Source organism: Parasteatoda tepidariorum, chromosome 4 (assembly GCF_043381705.1).
Source record: "Parasteatoda tepidariorum isolate YZ-2023 chromosome 4, CAS_Ptep_4.0, whole genome shotgun sequence".
Classification (NCBI taxonomy): Eukaryota; Metazoa; Arthropoda; class Arachnida; order Araneae; family Theridiidae; genus Parasteatoda; species Parasteatoda tepidariorum.
This window is the reverse complement of record NC_092207.1, coordinates 63,100,151-63,121,464: the sequence shown is the minus strand read 5'-3', so window position 1 is coordinate 63,121,464 and position 21,314 is coordinate 63,100,151. Positions and strand designations below refer to the sequence as shown.

General features: G+C 30.1%; 1 protein-coding gene across 2 annotated transcripts in view; it reads left to right on the top strand.

Moving 5' to 3' along the window:
• The window catches only part of LOC107445614 (sodium- and chloride-dependent GABA transporter 1-like), a 69,285-nt gene extending 49,260 nt beyond the window's left edge, over window positions 1-20,025 (top strand). For both annotated transcript variants that reach the window (XM_043047937.2, XM_071179936.1), the window contains exons 6-15: window positions 690-822; window positions 6,074-6,208; window positions 7,136-7,239; window positions 8,864-8,988; window positions 10,847-10,959; window positions 11,050-11,178; window positions 12,558-12,657; window positions 14,355-14,467; window positions 17,026-17,199; window positions 18,018-20,025. In XM_043047937.2, coding sequence (XP_042903871.1) covers window positions 690-822; window positions 6,074-6,208; window positions 7,136-7,239; window positions 8,864-8,988; window positions 10,847-10,959; window positions 11,050-11,178; window positions 12,558-12,657; window positions 14,355-14,467; window positions 17,026-17,199; window positions 18,018-18,167 — 1,276 coding nt within the window. In that variant the 3' untranslated portion in view covers window positions 18,168-20,025. The remainder of the gene's footprint in view (window positions 1-689; window positions 823-6,073; window positions 6,209-7,135; window positions 7,240-8,863; window positions 8,989-10,846; window positions 10,960-11,049; window positions 11,179-12,557; window positions 12,658-14,354; window positions 14,468-17,025; window positions 17,200-18,017) is intronic.
• Window positions 20,026-21,314: the final 1,289 nt, after the last annotated feature.

Sequence of the window (21,314 nt, the reverse complement as noted above, 5' to 3'; positions counted from 1 at the left end):
TTATGTGAAAAAAATTGCTCAAGACGCAGTAGGATGCGTAGCGCGGCGAAGTTCAAGAAAAAAAACTTTCTTTCTCGGAGTTTTTTTCTTTTTTTCTCGTTGCATTGTATTCATGTAAGACTTACGAAAGTTTATCCTGTTTGTGGAATAGTCTTTGACGCTGTGTTCCAAGATCAAAATAAAGATGCTTCCTATTACAATCTGTATGAACTCAATCAGAATATGAAGAAAAAACCCACTCCACCATTTATTGCACGTTAAGGGTTTATTTTTAAAAACTCTTGCAGCTCAAATCCAGCTTCTAATTTAACTAGCCACCATAAACTTGTATACATTCAAATACTTTTTGTTTTAAGAAGATTGGTGTTGAAACTTACAGCTGATTCGCTGTTTACACGGTAATGCAATAGAGTGACGGTTGACCATTTTTGGTACTCTGTTTTGGTGATCACCTGCACGCAGATCGGAGATAAGCTAGGTTAGGTTACAGTTAGGTACAAAGGTACAAAGACAATCATCGAAATAAAAGGGGGACAATGCCACAACGGGTAAATAAAACGAAAACTAATAAAACTCAGTTAAGTTAGTGAAACAGAAACGGTTGGTTAAAATGTGATGTGACAAACATCTCAATTACTCTTTATGTAATGTGTTCCTTATTTTTTATTTATTTTCAATTCATTTATTAGCAACTACATGCTGGGTAAATCAGATAGTTTTGAAAACTATGGAACAATACGCTGGCCATTGATGTTGAGTCTCTTCGTGGCATGGATAATTGTCGTACTCAGTCTTTTGAAGGGCATTAAAACATCGGGAAGGGTAAGTGCCAATTTGAAACGAATTATTTTAATAAATAAAAAAACTAGATAAATACAAAACTTAAACTACTTTCTTTCACTAAAAATATTAGTTTTAAACCATTTAAAGATGCTGATTTTACTGTCTTTTCGCGTTAAGTTCACAGATCGGTTTCTTGTAAGTCAACCTAGAACAACATATGCAACTATTGAAGAGATTTTGGAAGAAAAAAATTATTTTTGAATAATCAGGAGGTTTATCATTGTACAAATATATGATAAAGTTCCTATTTTTCGAAAAGTGTAAAAATTATTAGTGAACGGAGAAATTTTGTTTTAAAATTACCGTATTGTATGGTAATGACATTTCTTGTAAAAAGAACAATAATTCTGGTAATCGAGCCCGAAATATACAGTATTTAAACCATAATTTTGGTAATTTTTCCGTTCATATGGCAACGGTTTACGGGTATACCGAAAATTCCGTTTTTCAAAACTATAGTTCAGATTACCAAACATTTAGTAGAAAATACAGAAAGGAGCAATAAATTTCACTGAGCAAATGGATTTTATGCCATGATCTGAGGTATCATGATAAAGTTACCCAACTTTAACGCATTTACTGAATATTATCACGTATTATAAAACCACACTTTGAAGCTAAATTTACCGAAATTATTACCAAAGAGCTTCGGTAAAAATTACACTATGTTCTGGTAGTTTTCACCATGAAGTTTTTCTTGCAAAAAAATCAGTCTTTTCTGGAAATTAGTATACATTTGAGACCGACGCAAATTAATAATAAAGTATTACTTAAATATTCAAATCTGAGCTAGTTTTGAAAGTATAAAATATGAAATAAGAAGTACGCCGTTTCGAAGAAAAAAAAAAAGGAATTTCTTGAATTATAAAGCAAACAAACGGTATCATTTTTAACATCTAAATTTTCGTGAAAAGTCCTGTGACTTTAAATAAGTCTTCGACATTTTTTAAAACCATTGTATTACTAATAAATACTCCATATAAACTTTATAAGGAGTATTTATTAGTAATTTATTAGTGATTTGGTTACATAAATTTCATAAATTTTATTTAATTTTCTTTACATCTTTTCTCTTATCTCTTTCTTTCATCTATTTTTTCTTTTCTCATAAATCGGATCTTAAAAGTTCAAATAAGAAGCAATGAATGTTTTTATTATGTGGAAAGTTAATATAATATTACACATTAAAAAATAGTGCTTTAAAAACAACATAGCTAGATTATTACATATAAGTTTATAAATTAGAAAAAGACAAAAATTGATGGTATGTTTTTCACTGTTTGCGTATTAGATGGATCTGAAAATTCCTTTCAACTTCATTAATCTTTATAATTTTTATTTTTTATTCGATTTCGTTTCAATATTGACATCCAAACAGCTGTGTAATATCTAAAATTAATGACTATTCCCCATTGTTATTGTTAGCATTTTTTCAATGTCATTTAACACACAACTTTCATTTGAACGTCCGACTATAATTATTTTTATCTTATTTTTAATAATACTCGGTTTTTGTTGCCTAAATTCAGCTTGTTAATCGTAATCAAAGCTACAAAATATTGTTGTCTCTCGATTACAACATTTATGTGCAAAAGTATAATGCATTTCGCTTACTTTTAAAATTGTTTGTTTTTGAAACTTCTGCTTTCGCAATCATATTTTTCTCTTTTCCTCTTTTACACTTTAACAAAGATATTCTAATACTTCCCTCTGAATTTGATTGTAATAGATAAAAAAAATCGAGACAAAAAAAAAAGGAATATTAACTTTTAAACAGTTTTGGATTTCATTTATTTGTACCGAGACCAGTGCCGTAACTTCACCCCTCCGGGCTCTGGGGCAAACATTTTTGGAGGAGGCCCTTTCAAAAACTTTCAGTACTCCATCTCTAACGTCATTTTAGCTATTTATGTANGATAAAGTTTCTTACTTTATGTATATCTGCCAAACTGAAGAAGAATAGCTTTTTTTTTCTTCTCTAAAATTACCTATTTTACTAAACTTCGTCTTGGCGAATTACTAAATATCAGAAGAGGCAAAGCACATAAATGTTAGAGGAATATATAAAGTTTTCTATTTAAAAAATAGCTTCAAAATTTTTTTTTTTTTAAATTACGGATTTTACTTTATTTTCGTGAGTGTCTAAATTTCAGGAGGGGCGAAACGGATCGTTTGCCCATCACTTAAATTTTAGAGGGGCCCTCTGCCTCCCCCTGGTTGGCACGCCACTGGGTCTGACGCTAGAGTGTAGAAGAAACAACTAAAGTTAACCAGAAGTGTAATAAATAGAAAGTGTTAACAGTCAACTACACGCAGCTGTGGCCTTTCCTCTTCTCTACAAAGCGTGTTTGTTCTGTTGGGAAAGGGAAATAATTCGCGAAAAGGTGTTTTACAGTTTTTTACCCTTCCCTTTATGTTATAGTAGGTACGCAATTACAAAAAAGAAAATGTTCATCAACTCTATCTTAACACTATTTCTTTCCTACATATATATAATTAGAGTACTTTATTTTGTAAAAACATGATGTGGTCTCTTCATATGGGGCCCCCTTGATCGTCGGGGCCCCGGGGCGGTGCCCCGACTGCCCCGGCGTAGTTACGGCCCTGACCGAGACCAGAAAAACATTTGCATTACCTTGAATACAATTTGTTTGAATGATCGGATTTTCATGTACTTATACTATTTTTTTTAATTCCAAAGTTCCACTTCAAATATGCTTGTTCATTTATTACTAAACATTAATCATGCTACGAAAGACAGAAAAAATGTACTTTCTCTGAATAAGGAGATATTGGATTCAACGGATATAAATTTTTCGCCATCAAAATGCGTGGGGTAGCCAATGTCTAGAAAATATGGTGCAAAGACTACCAAGTAACAAATAATTTTAATAACTATTTATTAAATTTTATTATTTTGTTTAAAGAGGTGGAAAATTTTTGAATACTAATGTAAATTTTGACATCATTTTTAACTACGTTATATTAGATGACAAAATACAAACTCTGAACGAAATCAGCTTCAAAACTCATATTTTTAAATTTTCATTTCTCATGAAACGTTCCACTCAAACTTTAGTATTGTGTCATATAAAATCACTGAGTATAAAACGATGTAAAAAGTTGTATGCCCTACAATTCAAACTTCAATTAATAAAAAATATTAAATAAACATTATAAATTAGTTTTTACATAATATGTATTATCTTTAAAAAATAAAAATAATTTCCAATTATGTGTGCTGCGGAATTTTTTTCGAGGGGCTAAAATGTTCTTGTGATATGAACGAAATATGAAACAGTCGATTAAACATTTAGGAAGGCCAAACTTTCGGCCATTCAATTGCTTGAACTATTAGAATCATATTGTCCTGATTGCGGCCGGCTACCCCCCCCCCCCCCCNNCCCCCCCCCCATTTAGATGGTGAAGAACCGAAATCCGTTGCGAAAAAAAATATAGAGAGAATATACCTTTTGGTATCTAATTCCGTAAACTACTTAACATTCAGTACTAATTAAGTATCATATTTGAAGTCATCAGCCTTTGAACCATTAAGAATTTACTTTGTTCTTGAAAATCCGATTATTCAAACAAAAAAGTAACACATCATTAAAAAGAGAAGCAAAAGTAAAAGTAATCGATAGTATGTACTTTTTTTCTTCTCTATGCATTACAAATGCAAAATGTGCATGTCTGTTATCAGATGATTGCAAATGTTCGTATTCAATTAAAAAACTAAAATAACGCAACCTAAAAAATAATTTCATTTATCGATTGTGTATTTTTAATGATTTTCTATAACTGTCTCTCAAATTTAAACAGTTTGAATTCCTTCTTTGTGAAAAACAGCGTTATTTCTTTATTTCATTTATTTATTTACTTATTTAGATTTTTTTTTTATTTCGCTTGCTTATTTATTTATTTTTAATTAATTGATTCATTAATTAATTTACTTACATATTTTCATAAAAGAAAATCGTAAGAACGGTTTTTGATTTCTTCCCCCAGAATGGGTCCTCTGTCAAATTACAGAATGTAAGGCGGAGTAGGAGGATACCTCTTTTGAAATCTTTAGTTTTTGCCGTGTCTGCTCAGCGACATGTGGTGAAAGATGATACTTTTTTGACTAACCAAATGAGGACATTTTCCCTTGATTCCAATATTAAGTTAAATTAGTGGCTCACGATAATCTACTCCACAATCATTTGTTGGTCACGTTTTTTAGGAATATGACCGGACGCTGCGAAGCTTTCTTCTTATCCTATTTAAGTCGGTCACGAACCTTTGCAATCATTTGGTATACATGGAAAATATGAAAGTGATAACATAGAGTCTATTTTTTATGTTCATTGGAGGATTTTTATTAAGATTTTTTTCTTTTTTCAACTCTTAAAAATCATTAATGTTTTAATTAATATCTATTATCAATATTTATAATTAATATAGCTCATTAATATTTTCTGAACCAATACGGAAGAAACAACAATGAAACTTTTGTTTTTGATGCTTTTCTAGCAATCGCTTTCATTAATTTTAATCATTTGCATCCCTTACAGTTTAAAATATTTTTGAGGTTTATTTGCCGTTATTTTGAGGTGTCGAGGTTGATTGAAGGTTTTTTCTGAAGTTGATTTCAAAAACAGCCTTAAAGGATCAACTTCCCAAGGTGTATAATCAAGATGTTTTATTTACACTTGAGGTAGAAGTTGTTTTGAGGTTGATGGAAATCTACCTTAGAGCAACCCAGTTTAGGGAGGTTGTTTTTGAGGAGTACGGATTATTTTCTCTACTCAAGTATATTTGAGATGTGAATAATTTCACCCAATCTAAACTAAAATTATTTCAGAGTTGTACATGAGGTTGGTTTTGTGAGGCGTAAATGAGGTTGAAATTGAGGTTTGTTAATGAGTATATTTTTGGTGCAGATCATTACCTCATTTTTTACCTCAGGTGTATTTTTTCATCTGTCAACCTCTAAACAATCTCAAAAAACTCCTTATCTTTGTAAGGGGTCTTACCTCGCATTACATTTCATGTAAGTTTGTTTCAATTTGCATAACTCCTTGGTTTTGCAATTTTCACAAACATGAATGTAGTAATTAAAGGGACAATAAAAGTAACATTATACTATGAGTATTAACAACAACTAAAATAGTTATTTCAAGTACTACGGAAATGATTGTAGTAATATTACTATCTGTTGTAATAAGAAATATTTTTCTAATTTTAGGTGGTGTATTTTACAGCTACTTTTCCATACGTCATTCTGGTCATCCTCTTTTTCCGTGGTGTAACATTAGAAGGAGCAGCTGATGGAATATATTTTTACCTTGTTCCTGATTTCCAAAAACTCCAAGAAATAAGCGTAAATTATTTAAAGTATACTTTACATGAAATCGTAGGAATTGAATGACCGTTATTTTCTTCTGCTTAAAATATTTGCAATTTAAAATTACTGAATTGGAATATAAAATGACATTTAAATAATATTTTAAATTAGTAATTTTGATAATATAATTATACTGAAAGCTATGAAATGATCGCGCTTAATGTATATATTTTTAGAATCCTTGTAAAACATGAAGTGAAAAAACACAAATTAATTTTAAAGTTATAAATAAGCGATAACGTTTCTAATGAATATTGAGAACGCAAAAAACAAAGAAGGGGTTAAAATAATCTAATTTTAGAATGAAGTTTGTAGGTAGTGACCAAAGAAAGGCAAATGCATTCCAGTCTGACTAGATAAATAAACAGGGGTTACATATTTTTTGAAATTTTTAAATTTTTTTATATATATAAGTGGGTGGATAATTACAGAGCAACCAATATGTAACGTCATTATGGTCTCTCAATTTATTTTGCAAGTAAAATACCATAGAAACAGCAACGTAAAAAATCTCAGTTACGTATACTTCAGAAACAGTATACTTACGTATACTTCATCCACAGACGCTCAGTTATGATCAGAACAGATCTGATAATCGTTGAGTTGTTGTAACAAAATTATGTAATACATTTTTACTAACTCCAATCTCTTATGAAGAGTTGAGATACTGAAATAATTAACAGTTACTTGTAATTTAAAAATTACATTAAAATATTCTACCTAAAAATATGATAATCATTTGCTTCAAAGCATGGTAAAAATTAAATATTTCTTAGCCTCAAAGTTGATTAGTAATTTGATAAAGCGTATATCTTTTCTTTCAAAAACCGGTGTATGAAATTTCCAGCTGAATTTTATAACCATAAAACTATTTCTTTTTCTAAAAATAAATTTATTCTATAGGTGTGGCAGGATGCAGCCATACAAGTATTTTATTCTTTTGGGATTGCCGGAGGTGGAATGATAACTTATGCAAGCTACAACAAATTTAACAATAATTTAATAAAGTAAATATACTTCCTTATTTTCAGCTATCACTGCTTCATTTATGTACTTTTATCAAGTTATTCCGAAATGTTCGAAAATTCGGAGAATCGAAATTTTATTTTACCTTCTTTGGAACAAAAAAAGCCTAGAACCCGTAATTGTAACGAACTTCAGACAAAATTAGTATACCTAACTGCTTTTAATACAGCTAACTACCTTTTTTTAGATTAAAGCCGGATTACGGTCTACGGTGCTTGTTATTTAACGGTAAAAACTTATTTTACTGAAATCCGTTGCAATAACTGAGTTTTTTTTTCCTCAAAAAAGACAGTATAAATCAATTCTACTACAAATTTTACGGAAATTTCTTAGAGCGTTTATCAAATATTGTGGGAAGCTACTGATGCGTAGCGTCTTTAAGATGTTTCGCCCTTGTCTGTATTACTGAATTCAATAGATAAAAGAAACATTGATTTGGTTGGTTGTCTTCCTTAAGGACGTAAAACATCGCTTCCGATAATGGAAGCAAATTACCTAATCTTCTAAGAAAGGATATTGATTGTAAAAATTATGTTTAAAATGCAAAATTCAGACAAAAATATGAGAGCTTTCCATGTATTAAAAGAACATTTTGCTTAATTGAGCTTTCGTAAAAATTGGAGGAATGCGATATAGAAATTTGTGATAAGTTTATTTATAAGAATATTTAATGAAGAGGATCGAAATATACTTTACTTATGTCACAGAAATTATGAATATTAATTAAAGTAAACGCTTATCTCTCTCTCTCTCTCTCGATATATATATATATATATACACTGTAAGACCTAGAGCCTGTTAGATTTAATCAGGATATTGATTGTATATTTGTCTACAATATATCATTCCGGAAAACTCATTGAAGGGCTACTTTTTTAATAAATGATTTTTTTTTCCATAAAAAGTCAAATTACCTGATCTTATCCAACTAGTGGGATAAAATCGGGTGCACATATTAATTCGAGCGAAAATTTAAATATAGTAGAATTTCAGTAACCAAAAAGTAGCAGACATTTCTATTTTATCTGACAATTTAAGAAAATTACGCACTTAATTTTCATGTGATGTAGTCAAAGCCATGCTCAAGGAGGAAAGGGCGAGAAGCAATTGTCCTCGGGGACCGGGACTGCTGCCTAGCTGAAATTTCTTACAAAAAATATATAGCTCATTAATTAGTTTTTTAAGGAAAACTTTAGAGATCTTCTTTATATCTACATAAAAACTACAATTTTGTATAAAGGGTCTTCAAAATATGAAAATNTATATTTCAATGGTATGTTTTCAGCCTTGAATTCCTAAAATAGAATCTCTCTACGCTTATTCTTTAACAAAGACATTTTATGAAAACGAAAGAGATTTAATTCTTTTATTAATACAAAAGTATTTCATTTTTGTATTATATATATATATATATATATATCAGTATATATATAACAGTTTTCTTCACTTCATCATCAGCATCAGTGATCTGTTAACCATTATTCATTGCGAACGAAATAAATGAATATTGATTGAAATTTCTCACAGAAATATTGGATATCTCATAGAAATGTAATGAATACAGACATAGTATACTTTTTTTAAAAAAACTTTTTTTCTTCACAGAGATGTGATCATCATCGGCATGGGTGACATGTTAACCAGCATATTCAGTGGATTAGTCGTATTTTCTATGCTCGGATTTATGGCACTTCAAATTCAAAAATCAATACACGCTGTCGTCAGTTCAGGTAATTTAAATGTTTTATCTTCCGTTTTCATAAGCGAGAAAATATTAGTTTGACAGCTCAAATTTTTTTAAGATCTCAAAGCGCTTTCCATGACGCTTCATACTAACTCAACTGAATAAAAGTATTGAGATGCATCTTTACAGTCAAAATTTGCATCAATCATGAGCTGTGGCACTAATTACAGGTATGGCGCCGTCTTCCCACACAACATAAATGTCACGAGCAGCTTTTGTGGCCTTAAAACATACAGTAAAAGCAAGATTAAGAGGCTGTCAAAAATGCTCATTTTTTCTCAATTTAACATTTCATTCTAATCATCTGATCATCTAATCATAAATTAACGAAAAAAAATCCAATAGAACAAAACATTCCTTTTTGAATGTCTAAAAAAGTGGCAGAAATATTTACAGACTCATGAAATATTAAAGTTTGATCTTGTTTGAGAGGATTTAATTGCCAATCCAATATTTCAAGATTTTTCATTGTTTAAATATGCATGTAGATACTAGAATGGAGAAATGGTATAATTATGATTACGACATTTTGATAAAATTATTATTCAATTAATGCCTTGATTATATTATTAATATATTTATAATTTAATATAAATTATTCAAAGCAAATAGGATGAATAAAAATAAATTCTTGTATTTTAATATCTTAAAAACTAATTACTTATTTTCAAAAGAGGCATTTTATATAGGAAAAAAACTAATTTTAAAATTTTTTAAAATAACTTTTACAGTGTTGACTCAATGCATTTTAAAAGAAGGCAATATAATTTAATTTGCATAATCCTTTTTCTTTATTTTTTATTTTTTCAATTTTTGAGAATGTACGCATATATAAAGGGAAGAAAAGTTTTTGCAAAATGAGTTTTAAAAAAATCTAATTTATCTGAAATTTAAGAACTAACAATAAGTAAATAAAAATCAAATTCTGTAATCGAAAAAAAAATCGATGATTTCTGACCCGGTTTTTAGTATTTTTTTTATTCCGAAAAAAAAACAAAAAAAGAAACAGATTTACTACAAATATTTTTTTGAAACTTAAGAGTCTTTGAAAACCTATTCAACAATTAAAGAACTGCGTTGCATCAATTTAACTTTAAATTTGCCTATTGAAATTTTAGATGGTTTTTCTCTTATTTACTAATTATTCTGTGATTCGTGATTTTCGGGCCGTTTCCAAAAGTTTTGAGAATAACACAGATCTAAACTTTAAGTTCTGACAACAACAAAGTTTAAATTTAATTCACAGTAACAATTTTAGAGTATATTTACAATTATATCAAGTAACATTGCTTTCCTTAAATATCATAAGAAAAATCTTTTCGATACGCAAGGGATTTCAAAATTTTAGTTCTTATTACCTCACTTAAAAATACAAAACTTAAAATTAAATTTAACCTTATAAATAGTTTTGTGACATGCTCTTAGGTATCATAATAAAACTATCAAATTTACCACATTTACTACCAAGCAGGATAGTAATAAAACCATATTTTATTGCTAATTTTACCAAAAGTCGTTACTAAAGAGCTTCGGTAAAAATTACTGTGCTTTTTGATGTTCGCATAGAGTCAAAAATATGGTAAATATCACCATATTTTGGTAGTTATGATAATACTTTTTTTTTCTCAGAGTATAAAATATGTAAGAATTAGCTGTTAATTTTATTGTTCCACCATTTGAGAAGTGATCTCATCTCACAATTTATAAAAATACATAAACAAGAGCAAAAATCTGTGATATAACACATAAGTTTCAGTCATGTATATCGCACTAAAAGATTTTTAACTGAACATTCTAACTATTATTTAGAGCATTCGAATTTTATTTATTTATTTTATTTTCAGGTACGGGGTTAGCTTTTATTGCATATCCCGATGTTCTAGTACGCATGCCTGGAGCAACTGTGTGGGCTATTTTGTTCTTTTTCATGTTGTTTTTACTCGGAATAGACAGCCAAGTAATTATGCTCCTGCATCTTCTATTTTTATTTCAAAATTTAATCCTAAAACTCTTTTTATACCATTTATTTTCATTTGATTTCTTTCAGTTTGCAGCAGTTGAAACAATTATAACATTTGTTTTTGACCAATTTCCAAAAACAAGAACGAAAAAACCGTTTATAGTAATTGGTACCGCTCTAGTATTATTTTTACTTGGACTGCCTTTGACTACCAATGTAAGTAACTATATAATTGTTATTAATAACATATTAAACTAACTTAACAATTTCATGGCCATTAAAAAGTAAATTAGAAAGATATTTTTCTTCAACTATGAAATTTTTCTTTCTTTATTCGTTATTATTAATAATTACTTCAATATTCGTTAATGTTTAAATATAATTTAGAACAAATCAAACATATTTATGTTACATATTTTTTTCGTTTTATAATTAATAAAGACTCATTAACTCTATGGTTGTTATTCATAACACATTAAACTAAGTTAACAATTTCATAGGCATTAAAAAATAAATTATGTATATAGATATTTTTTGGACAATAAATGTTTCTTTCTTAAATATTCATTAATGTTTGAGTATAATTTAGATTGTAGCAAACATATTTATGTCACATATTTTTTCGTTCTAAAAATAATAAAGATTCATAACGTCTAGGAAATGCACAACATGGTGATTCACCAGCATTTAAATTTACTTCGAAATGAATAACTCAACTTTAAAAAAATATTTTCCTTTAACACAACTTTCATACCCTACGATAATAAAATGAGTAATCCCAAGAAAATGAATCGAAAAAATATACTAAAAAATATAAGAGCTTCATTTCCTTCCGAAACATATCGACTTCTTCCACCTTTATAATTTGTGAAACAAATGAAATATTACATTATTATCAAGTATATGTTTCGACATGGTAAAGAAAAATGGGCTTTTTTTTTTGTTGCGAACACTGCTGAATAATGATTAAATATTTTTTTAAAAGAAAAATGTTGGTAAGAATAGAAAAGTAAATGCCATGATCAATTGTGTGTATAAAACTGGTAATTACTATTTATATCGAAGTACTGAGAATTTTTCTCCTTTTCAAGTATTGCATCAAAAACTAGAAGTATTTTATAAGTAGATATTTTTTTTTTTTAAATAACTGTTGTTTTGTTTCGGACAGAAAAACTAAAAAGGCCGACTGTGAAACATCAAGGAGTGATCAATAGTATTTTTAAAAAATGCGTCCAGAATTAAAAAAAAAAATTATTTAAAATTTAATATTTTAGTGGCGGATGGCGATACGAGGCATTTTAACTCATTTCTAAGGTTGGCAGTAAATATTGAGTTAATAGCTATAATAGGTAGCTTTTTTCAGATTATAAACCATTTTATTTATAGACATAGCAGAAGAAATAATTGCTTCTATAAAGCTGAGCATAATGTAATTGCATACACAATATTTCTAACGTTTTAAAATTGAAACTTTAATTTAATTTTTTTAAATGTTTAATTACGATATTCAAAAACTCCTTTCAATCAATGATGTTATAAAAATAACCATACAAAGAAATGATGAAGGATTATTTATTATTATGTTTAATTTTTAGGGTGGCATTTATTTATTAGAAGTTATGGATACCTACGCAGCTGGTTGGCCTTATCTGGTCACAGGTCTCATGGAGCTTTTTGTGATAGCTTACGTTTATGGTAGGTATTCTCAGATCAAATCAATATGGTAAGAAACTAGAAACCAGTAACAATGGACAGTTTAGCAGCAATATAAGTAAAATGTTTTCGATATGCAATCATGAATATGAAGTAGAAAAATAAAAAAAGTGAATATCCTGAATAGCTTTTGACAGTAAAAAAGGGTTTCGCAAAACTGAGCATGAATGTGTATTTAAAATTGAAACAACATAAATTCATTTTGGAGCAAAATACATAGTCTCAAAAGTAATATTGGGGGAGAAGTGGGCGAGAGAGATTTGACTAAAGCAAGATTCAAACCAAGAACATCCGGCATCGTTGTAGGCCACAGTACAGGGTGCATCGCAGTTCGTTCTAGTAATAGTACACCACAGTACAGGGTGCGTTAGGAAGCTTTATACGTCGCAATGACGCTCGTGACATACTAATTTTCAATTTCAATGTGATAAAGGATGGCAATTTGGAAAATATAATACCAATAGCTTAGTCAGGAGATAGGTTCTTGCAAATTGTTTCTAATGGAGATTGGAGCTTCACTCTTTGCTTATTTCGCTATAACTTAACTTTCAAGCGAATGGAATATTTGCAATGACGTGTCATTGCGGCGACCACTCTATACAGCTTTCTAATTCTTTTTGGACAGGAGGGCAGAACTATGGTAGTTAGAACATCCTACTGCGATTCAGGGGGTCCTTGGTCCAACTCTTGCCGACAGCAAACGAACTTCTCTCTCGCACAATTCTCCCTAAACATCAATTTTGAAACTAAGACATTTTGTAGTTCATTTACGTCGCACTAGAGCTGCACAATGGGCTATTAGCGACCGTCTGGGAAACATTCCTGAGGATGATCCGATCACATGCCATCACAATTTTGATCCTCTGCAGAGGCGATGGCACCCCCACTTCGGTAGTTCGACGACCTGTATGCGAAGTCGAGCACTTACGGTAGAACAGTTTAACGAGGACCAATACCGCACACCCTCGGTCCCTACGCAGACTAATCCAAGTGGTCGATCAGTCCAAATTTTTTCGATTACTATCTAATAAAAAATAATAAATCAAAAAAATATTTTTTACGTTAAATTATCATCGGATAAACCAATTTTATAAATGTGAGCAAAAATCTTTCGTTCAAAAGTTTAGACGACTGAAAAAGGAAAAAATAACGTAAAAAGGTAAATAATTGAAAAAGGGAGGGTAACAGTTGTTGGTCCAAACTTTCGCTCGCTATCCTCACCTTTTGGACACTATTTTCGATATTGCGGCACTCCCGACTTTTGAAGGTCAAATATCCAAATCTAATAGAGAAAAAAAGTTATCATTTTTTCCTAAAAAAAAAAAAGAAAAAAAAACTTGAAGTTATAAAACATCAAAAAAACTTGCAACACACCGTATATACCAATGTGAAATTAAGAAAACAATTAGTTAGCACATTTGTATTTTTTAAAAAATTTGTTGAAAGCAGGTAAATTTAAAAAATGAGTAAAAAAATATGCCCAGCCCTTTTTTCTACCTTTAAGTTAGTCTTAAAAAAAAGTTTACATTATCAACCAGACATTTAAACGAGCTGTCATTTTAAATTAAACGAATTCTTTAAAATAATTAATAATTATAGAAAAAGTAAAACTTACGTGCAATAATAAGAGAAAAATAAATTTCGAGGCAATAATATTATCAATGAACATTTTGTTTCAGGTATGAGCCGTTTCATGAGAGACTTGAAAGAGATGACGGGATGGAATCCCGGGTCTTGGGTCAGAAGTCACTTACTAGTCACAGTCATGACCATCAGTCCAATAGTTATAGGAGTAAGTTAAAATACATTTTATCTATTTAGACAACAGAAACCAAAAACAAGTAGTTTAGAGGTCTAGATGGTTTTGATTTAGTGGTGAAAGCATCAATGCACAACTTTTTTTTTTATTTCCGTTAACTTATTCAAAATTTAACATGACTTTCTTATTTCTGGGAATCTAAACACACGCATTATTTAAATACAAACACTTGTGTGAAATAATGGAAATAAGTTTTATAATTTAATTTTCTTGAGGGCAAAAATTAGAAGAAAAAAAAGAGAGATACTATGACGTTTTGAGCGATTAAAGTCATAAAACTCATATTAACGACTTACAATTACTTTTAATCGGTAGTCAAATATGCTCTTTTAAAAACCATTTAAGCTCAAAGAAATTGCGAAAGAAAAAGTATTTATTAATAGAAAAAGCTTTTGATTTTTACATAAAAAAGTATTTTGATCAAAAAAGGGAGAGTTATAAACATCAAAGCCAGTTTGATTGCTGGATGAAATATTATGGCGTTTCTAGTATAATCACCTTTCATTCTTAAATTCCACCAGTGATGTTTTGATGATTTTAATCGTTCTTCGTAAATGACTAGTCAAATATTAACAGCATTTTTTTTTCTTATTTAAATATTAATTTGCGATCCCCGATGTATGAGTTTTTTAAATTTCATTTCTACTGAGTATTCTGAATAAGAATGAAAAATAATAGAAGAAATATTGATTAAGAATGGTCATTATGGAATAATAGACCCGATAATTTAGCGGTGATGCCTTTTGAATACGGAAATAATTAAGAGAAAGCTGGAAATAATTTTAAAAGTTGTGTTTCGGGCTCAATATTTATATCTGAAGTTTGCCTCTTACTCCAAAGTGAACTTTAGCCGTCATCTTGAATTTACTGAGAGGATAGGGTGTCAAAAGAGAAGGAAAATTTAACTTCAATCTAAAAATCATGTGAGATATATTGAACTCAATGGCATTTTTATGAAACAATGTCGGTGAATCTAATAGTTTGAAAATTACTAAGGTTTTTATGCACAAAAAGTACAACTTAGTATTTATACCTATTTAAACCTCTGGTATTTTATAATGACTTGCGAAAAGTAATACTGTATATATATATTAAGATGAACCGAATGTGATCAAATCGAGGTAGATAGAACTGATAGTTTAGAAGCTATAAGAGTTTAAATTTTTCAAAATATAATTTTTCACTTTTGCTTTTTACTCATAAAACGCTTATATATTCGAAACTATTCATTCTATCGACGTTTTTTAAAAATTTTATTGAATTTAACAATTAATTTGAAATTAATTAAAATATGAGGAAATACATTCAAAACAATGCATCACTTTTCTATATAACAATGTCAGACGTATAAATATGCAAAGTGCGAAAAATGAACTTTTTATGCATAGAACAGGTATAAATCTTATAACTTCTAAAATATTAGTTCCTGTAGACTTGATTTGGATCAATTGGCGTAATATAAACATAGTTTTAATAATAACAAATATAAACTTATCTATCAAGCATGTCAAATGATACAAAAGAATAAGTGGAAAACAATAATTTTCATGCATAAAAATTTTATAACTTTTAAACTATTAGACCTGCCGACTTAATTTTAATTTAATTCGATTCAGTTTCAAAACTACATCGGAAATATTACCTCACTTGTCTAGATGGGCATATCAGATGCATAAATAGGTGTAATCAAAAGTTGTACTTTTTCCATACTTCATACTTAATGAATAATTTATAACTTTAGAGCTGTAAAGTCTATCGATTTGATTTGGATGTCATTTGATTTAGCGCAAATAAATACACGGGAAACAACGTCTCACTCATTAATATGATGAAGTATAAGTTTTTACCCCTTTCGACCACCTCTCCTTCTCAAAAAATTCAAGATGGTGGCTAAAGCTCCTCTCGGGGAGGGTCACATTTTGGTATCTATATTGGGCCCAAACTACAACTTCTAAAAGAATTTTCAACCTTTCTCTAATTATTTTCGTATTTAGCCTTTTCTGTAACGCGTGAACTTGCCTATTAAGCTCTATTGAAAATTTTAGTAGTAGTAGTACATTATTTAAGTCGTACTTGAGGTTCACAATCGGCTATTGGAGACGGTCTGCGAAACATGTCTGAGGATGATCCGAAGACATGCCATCACAATTTAGATCCCCTGCAGAATGGCTCTCTCGCTTTGATAACCCGACGACTTGCTTTCAAAATCGAGCACTTGAAGGTAGAACTGTATAGAGGATACCGCGAGGATACACCTGCGTAGAGGACAGATACCGCGCACTCTTCGTCTCCACGCAGACTGATCAAAGTGATCACCCAGCCACGCACTGACAGCAGCCAGAGATGTTTGACTTAGTGTTCTACTGGAAACCGCATCTTTACGATCTACAGCGGGACTTGAAATTTTTAATGTAGAGTTACTATCATTAGTAAAACTCTTTCGCCGACCTGTGTAAAATTCGACATTCACGCCTTTACCAAATCCAAATTGATTCATTGATAATTTAATTACCCATATTTCTTTTTCCTAGGTTATTTTACTGTTGAGCTGGATCAACTTCCAGCCCCTTACAATGGGAGATTATGTATTTCCCATGTGGGGCAATGCCATTGGGTGGACAATGGCTCTCGTTCCCATTTCAGCCATTCCAATTGGGGCAATATGGCAGATGTGCACAAAGCATAAGCATTTATCAGTCATACAGGTAATATTTTTTTATTTTTTCCCAGTTTTAAATTAGCAATTTCTTTTTTATTTATAACATAATAAAGCTTGTAGTGATTATTATATGAATTTTTACGTTAAGATGGAGTTATAGAATGACGCTTATTTTTTCAGCGTTCTCCATAAATATCTTTTCAATAACTTTGTGTTTTCATAATATATGCATGATTGCAACTTATCTGCTTAAATAAGATGGAAATAAGTAACTACCGCTTCGAAGCAAAATTTTTCTGAGTGTTTTTCATATTGTTAGGCAATTCTGTAAGATACTAATTTATGTACAATGAGCAAAAAAAAAAAAAAAAATTAAACCGGACCATCCTGAGTAACTTTTGATGTAATGATCGGATCTTCAGGCTCTAGAACTCATTCTTAATGGTTTGAGGGAGTTACTTCAAACATGCTAATTAGCGCACTATAATTTAAGTTACGATTCAAACACAAAAACCTTTTTCTTTTTCCATATGGATTTGGATGTCTGACCCCCTTAGTATAGGGGGCAGCCGCAATCAGGGAAATATGGTCCCTATAGCTTGGCCATAATACTAGTAGTGTCTCTTGCCTATATAGTGTCTATTGCCTCATTGAGGTCAATAATAGTATTTAGGTTTTTTGCTTTTCGCCTAAATGAATTAGTAACATTTCTCCGTACATTTTTCTTTTTAGTACATATTCTTTAAAAACATTCAGAAAATCAGACATGTTATCCCCACACTGTCAAGATATCTTTGCTTAGAGTTCTATCATTCATAAATCCTCTTAAAATTAAATTGACATTAATAGACTTATTCTTTGCAGCGTTTCAAAGTTCTGATAAAACCAACGGATGAATGGAGGGCCAATGCAAAAGCAAACAGTACTTCTCAGATTGGGAATGGTAACTTAACAGGTTATGACAATCCTGCACTGACTGAACCACCGCCAGTCTACTCACTCTCCCATCTGTGATTTCCTTCTCTTCCAAATCATCTACAGTTTGTCTATAGAAAGAATTCCCCTCACCACAAAGTCTAAGGCCGTCTGCTGCTATGGTATAGGGCAATAGGGAAAATTCTTTCTCCCCTGATTCCCTTTCTCTCGTCGACTCAAGCCAAAATGTGCCTTAAATAATGAATGCCTTGAAATAGTGTAACCTCGTAACCATAGTCCCCGCCACTACTCCAGACGAATGGTTAGGGGAGTTCTTCACATAGACAAACAATACTGATTCACTCCTCAACGGATGGTTTTGAGGAAACGCAAGCATAGGAAGTGAAGTTCATCATTATGTATATAAATTATTTTGTATTATAAGAAATCTATTTTTAAGAACACAGATATTTTTGCCATATAGTGAAAAATGAAAGGAAGAACAAAATATGAGTTCATCCCTTAGAACTGTATTTTCAACCATAATATTTATTTTCTTTTTTTAATAAGCAAGCAAGAATGACTTAATTATATAAGTAAATGCATATTCTCATAAAACCAATGTAAGCCTCAAATGTAAAGAAACATTTTCTTCATATGATCAAAATGAAAAGCTAGACTGATTTATTATATACAAGTTGAAATTCCTTGATCATGGAGAAAGAAAAAAATAATCATGAAAAAAAAAGAACCATGTTCAAAAATGAAAACAAAAAATTATTCTTGTAAGAAAGTAGATATTTAATCAAGAAAAAAAACAAAAACACTCTCGAAATCTGACAAATCACAGTACAGGAAGACGGACAACATGTAAGAGATAAAAATTAAATCCACTTTCTTTTGAGCAATATCAGTCTTACATATTGTCTTGATTTTTGACAGTACGATTTTAAATCTCGAAATTCTACCTATTTAAAAAGGCGGGTTAGATGAATGTCGAAGGTGGCTAGTTTTTAATATAATTATTAGTCATTGATAACAAATTAGTATCAATTACTTACTATAAACTGTAAAATAATAGATTTTTTTAATAAAAAAGAATGTAAATTATTACTTTCAATTTGAATGAACAATTAGTTATTTTTCTGTAATTTATTAACAAAATATTTTTTTAAAAATTTCAATTAAAAATCACTAATAGCTTATTTATAAAAAAAAAGATATGTTAATCACTCATGTCTAAAAATTTAAACTGTTTGATGTCTCACATAACACCAATAAGAGTTTCAAAATATATAATAGCTTTTAAAAATATCGTTATTATTGTCAAATTCTGAAAAAATGAAATAAAAAATGAGAAAGTTATTTCTATTATTTAAGATTAATGCCATGCATGCACAAATTACAGATAAAAAATTTAGTGTTAAATTAAGTAAGATAACACTAAAATAAGTGTTAAATTAATAAGTAAGTAAGGTTAAGCAAAGCTTAAATTAGTAATTATATTATTCATCTTTCAGAAGGTTTAAACATACTTCATTTACTGAAATACATCAAAATTTATTTGTTTTACTATGATTTAGTATGCTTTGTATTTTCTATGTACATAATGTGAATCTCGATTAAAATTTCCCATTCTCAGAAAATGCTTTATAAATTTGATGAAATTTGGTAGCTGAAAAACTGAAAGTCAGCCTCTAAAATAAATAAATAAAGCTAAATTTAATTGTATTTTTTTTTCTTTGTACTTATTTAAATTTTTACATTTTGCCCTTTCGTAGTGAATAATGCATAGAGAGACTTTAAAATAATTTAATAATCTATTATCGGCATGAATAAAATTGATACCTTGAAGCAATGTTTTTAAAATATTGCTGAAAGCATTTGTACATATGTAATCATTTTTATTTGTGTTCGTTTTTTTAACTTGGAATAAAATTTATACGTACTTTGACAATTTTGAAGTTTTTTTATTATTTAAGACTTACACCAATTCATCTGTGGTTTAAAAACAAAAAATATAATTGAATAGTGGTGCGGAGAAAGCTCCGGTTTTAATGTTGTTGATTTCGTGTCCATGGATTTTCATATAACATCAAAAGTCTGGACTATTGCGGCTGCCAGCTTCGGCGCCTCTTGACTGTAGAGAACAACTCTTAGATTGTCCTCAATTGGTTCCATTCCCATTTTCAAAATATGTGTAGTAAGTGCAGGGCACTCAAATATCTGTCTTGATGTCAACGCGACATCCGATTTTAATCACAACGAAAAGTACTTGCTGGAAGAAGTGATGAAACAAATTTAAAATGATGCTTAAAAATGGTATTCCGTTCGCAGTCATTAATGGCAACATAAATTTGTTATTAAATTAATTTAAAAGATATTAATAGTAATTGCAATACTCCCACATTGAAAGTTGTACATTTGGAAGAAAAAAAATATTAAAGAGCCCTGGTGGCTCAGGGAATAACGAGCTCGCCTCTCGAAGAGATGACCCGGGTTTGACTCCCAGCTATAACTGGTTGATACGAATTCCACACCCAGCTCACACCAACCACAGTGCTGACGTAAAATATCCTGAGTAGTAGGCGGATGATGAGTTAAAGTGTGCCCTTGCCGTCAAGATAACCGTAGGAGGTTTTCCTCTATGTAACGCAAAAGCGGGTTAGTTCCAGTTAAGTTTGTGATTAACAAATTTGTGTATATGTTACTGTGAATGACCGAAATCATGAGAATGTCGACTTTCACCTTAGAATGTCAACAATCACATAGTCTCTTAGGTGAATGTCCGAAATATTTGTTATATCCGTTTTGATATTAATTTATTCGTTGATATTATATTTACTCGATATTTTAATAACGGCTGAGTTGAATAAAATTAAATTTTTATAAAAATATGAAATGAAAATTATATCGAGAAGAATCCCAAGGTCGGATTGTAATGGGTAAAGCTTCTGGGGCCATTCGCACTGCATGCGATTTACACATCTCCGATTGCCGTCGATGAATTGGTAAAATACATTGTACCAAGAAAAACTCACCAATCAGCATCGCTTGAGAATTTCTTCTTTCAGTCCCTTCCCTCTCTAAGTAATTAATTGTTTCAACTGGTTGTGTTATGTAATAAGCTGACGAGCTCTGCTTGTTTCTTTGTGTGAAAGCAGGAGTAAACGTGACAAGCACACTTCAAAACCAGTATTTGCTTAGAATGGAACAAGGAACATTAAATATTTAAATTTATATAAA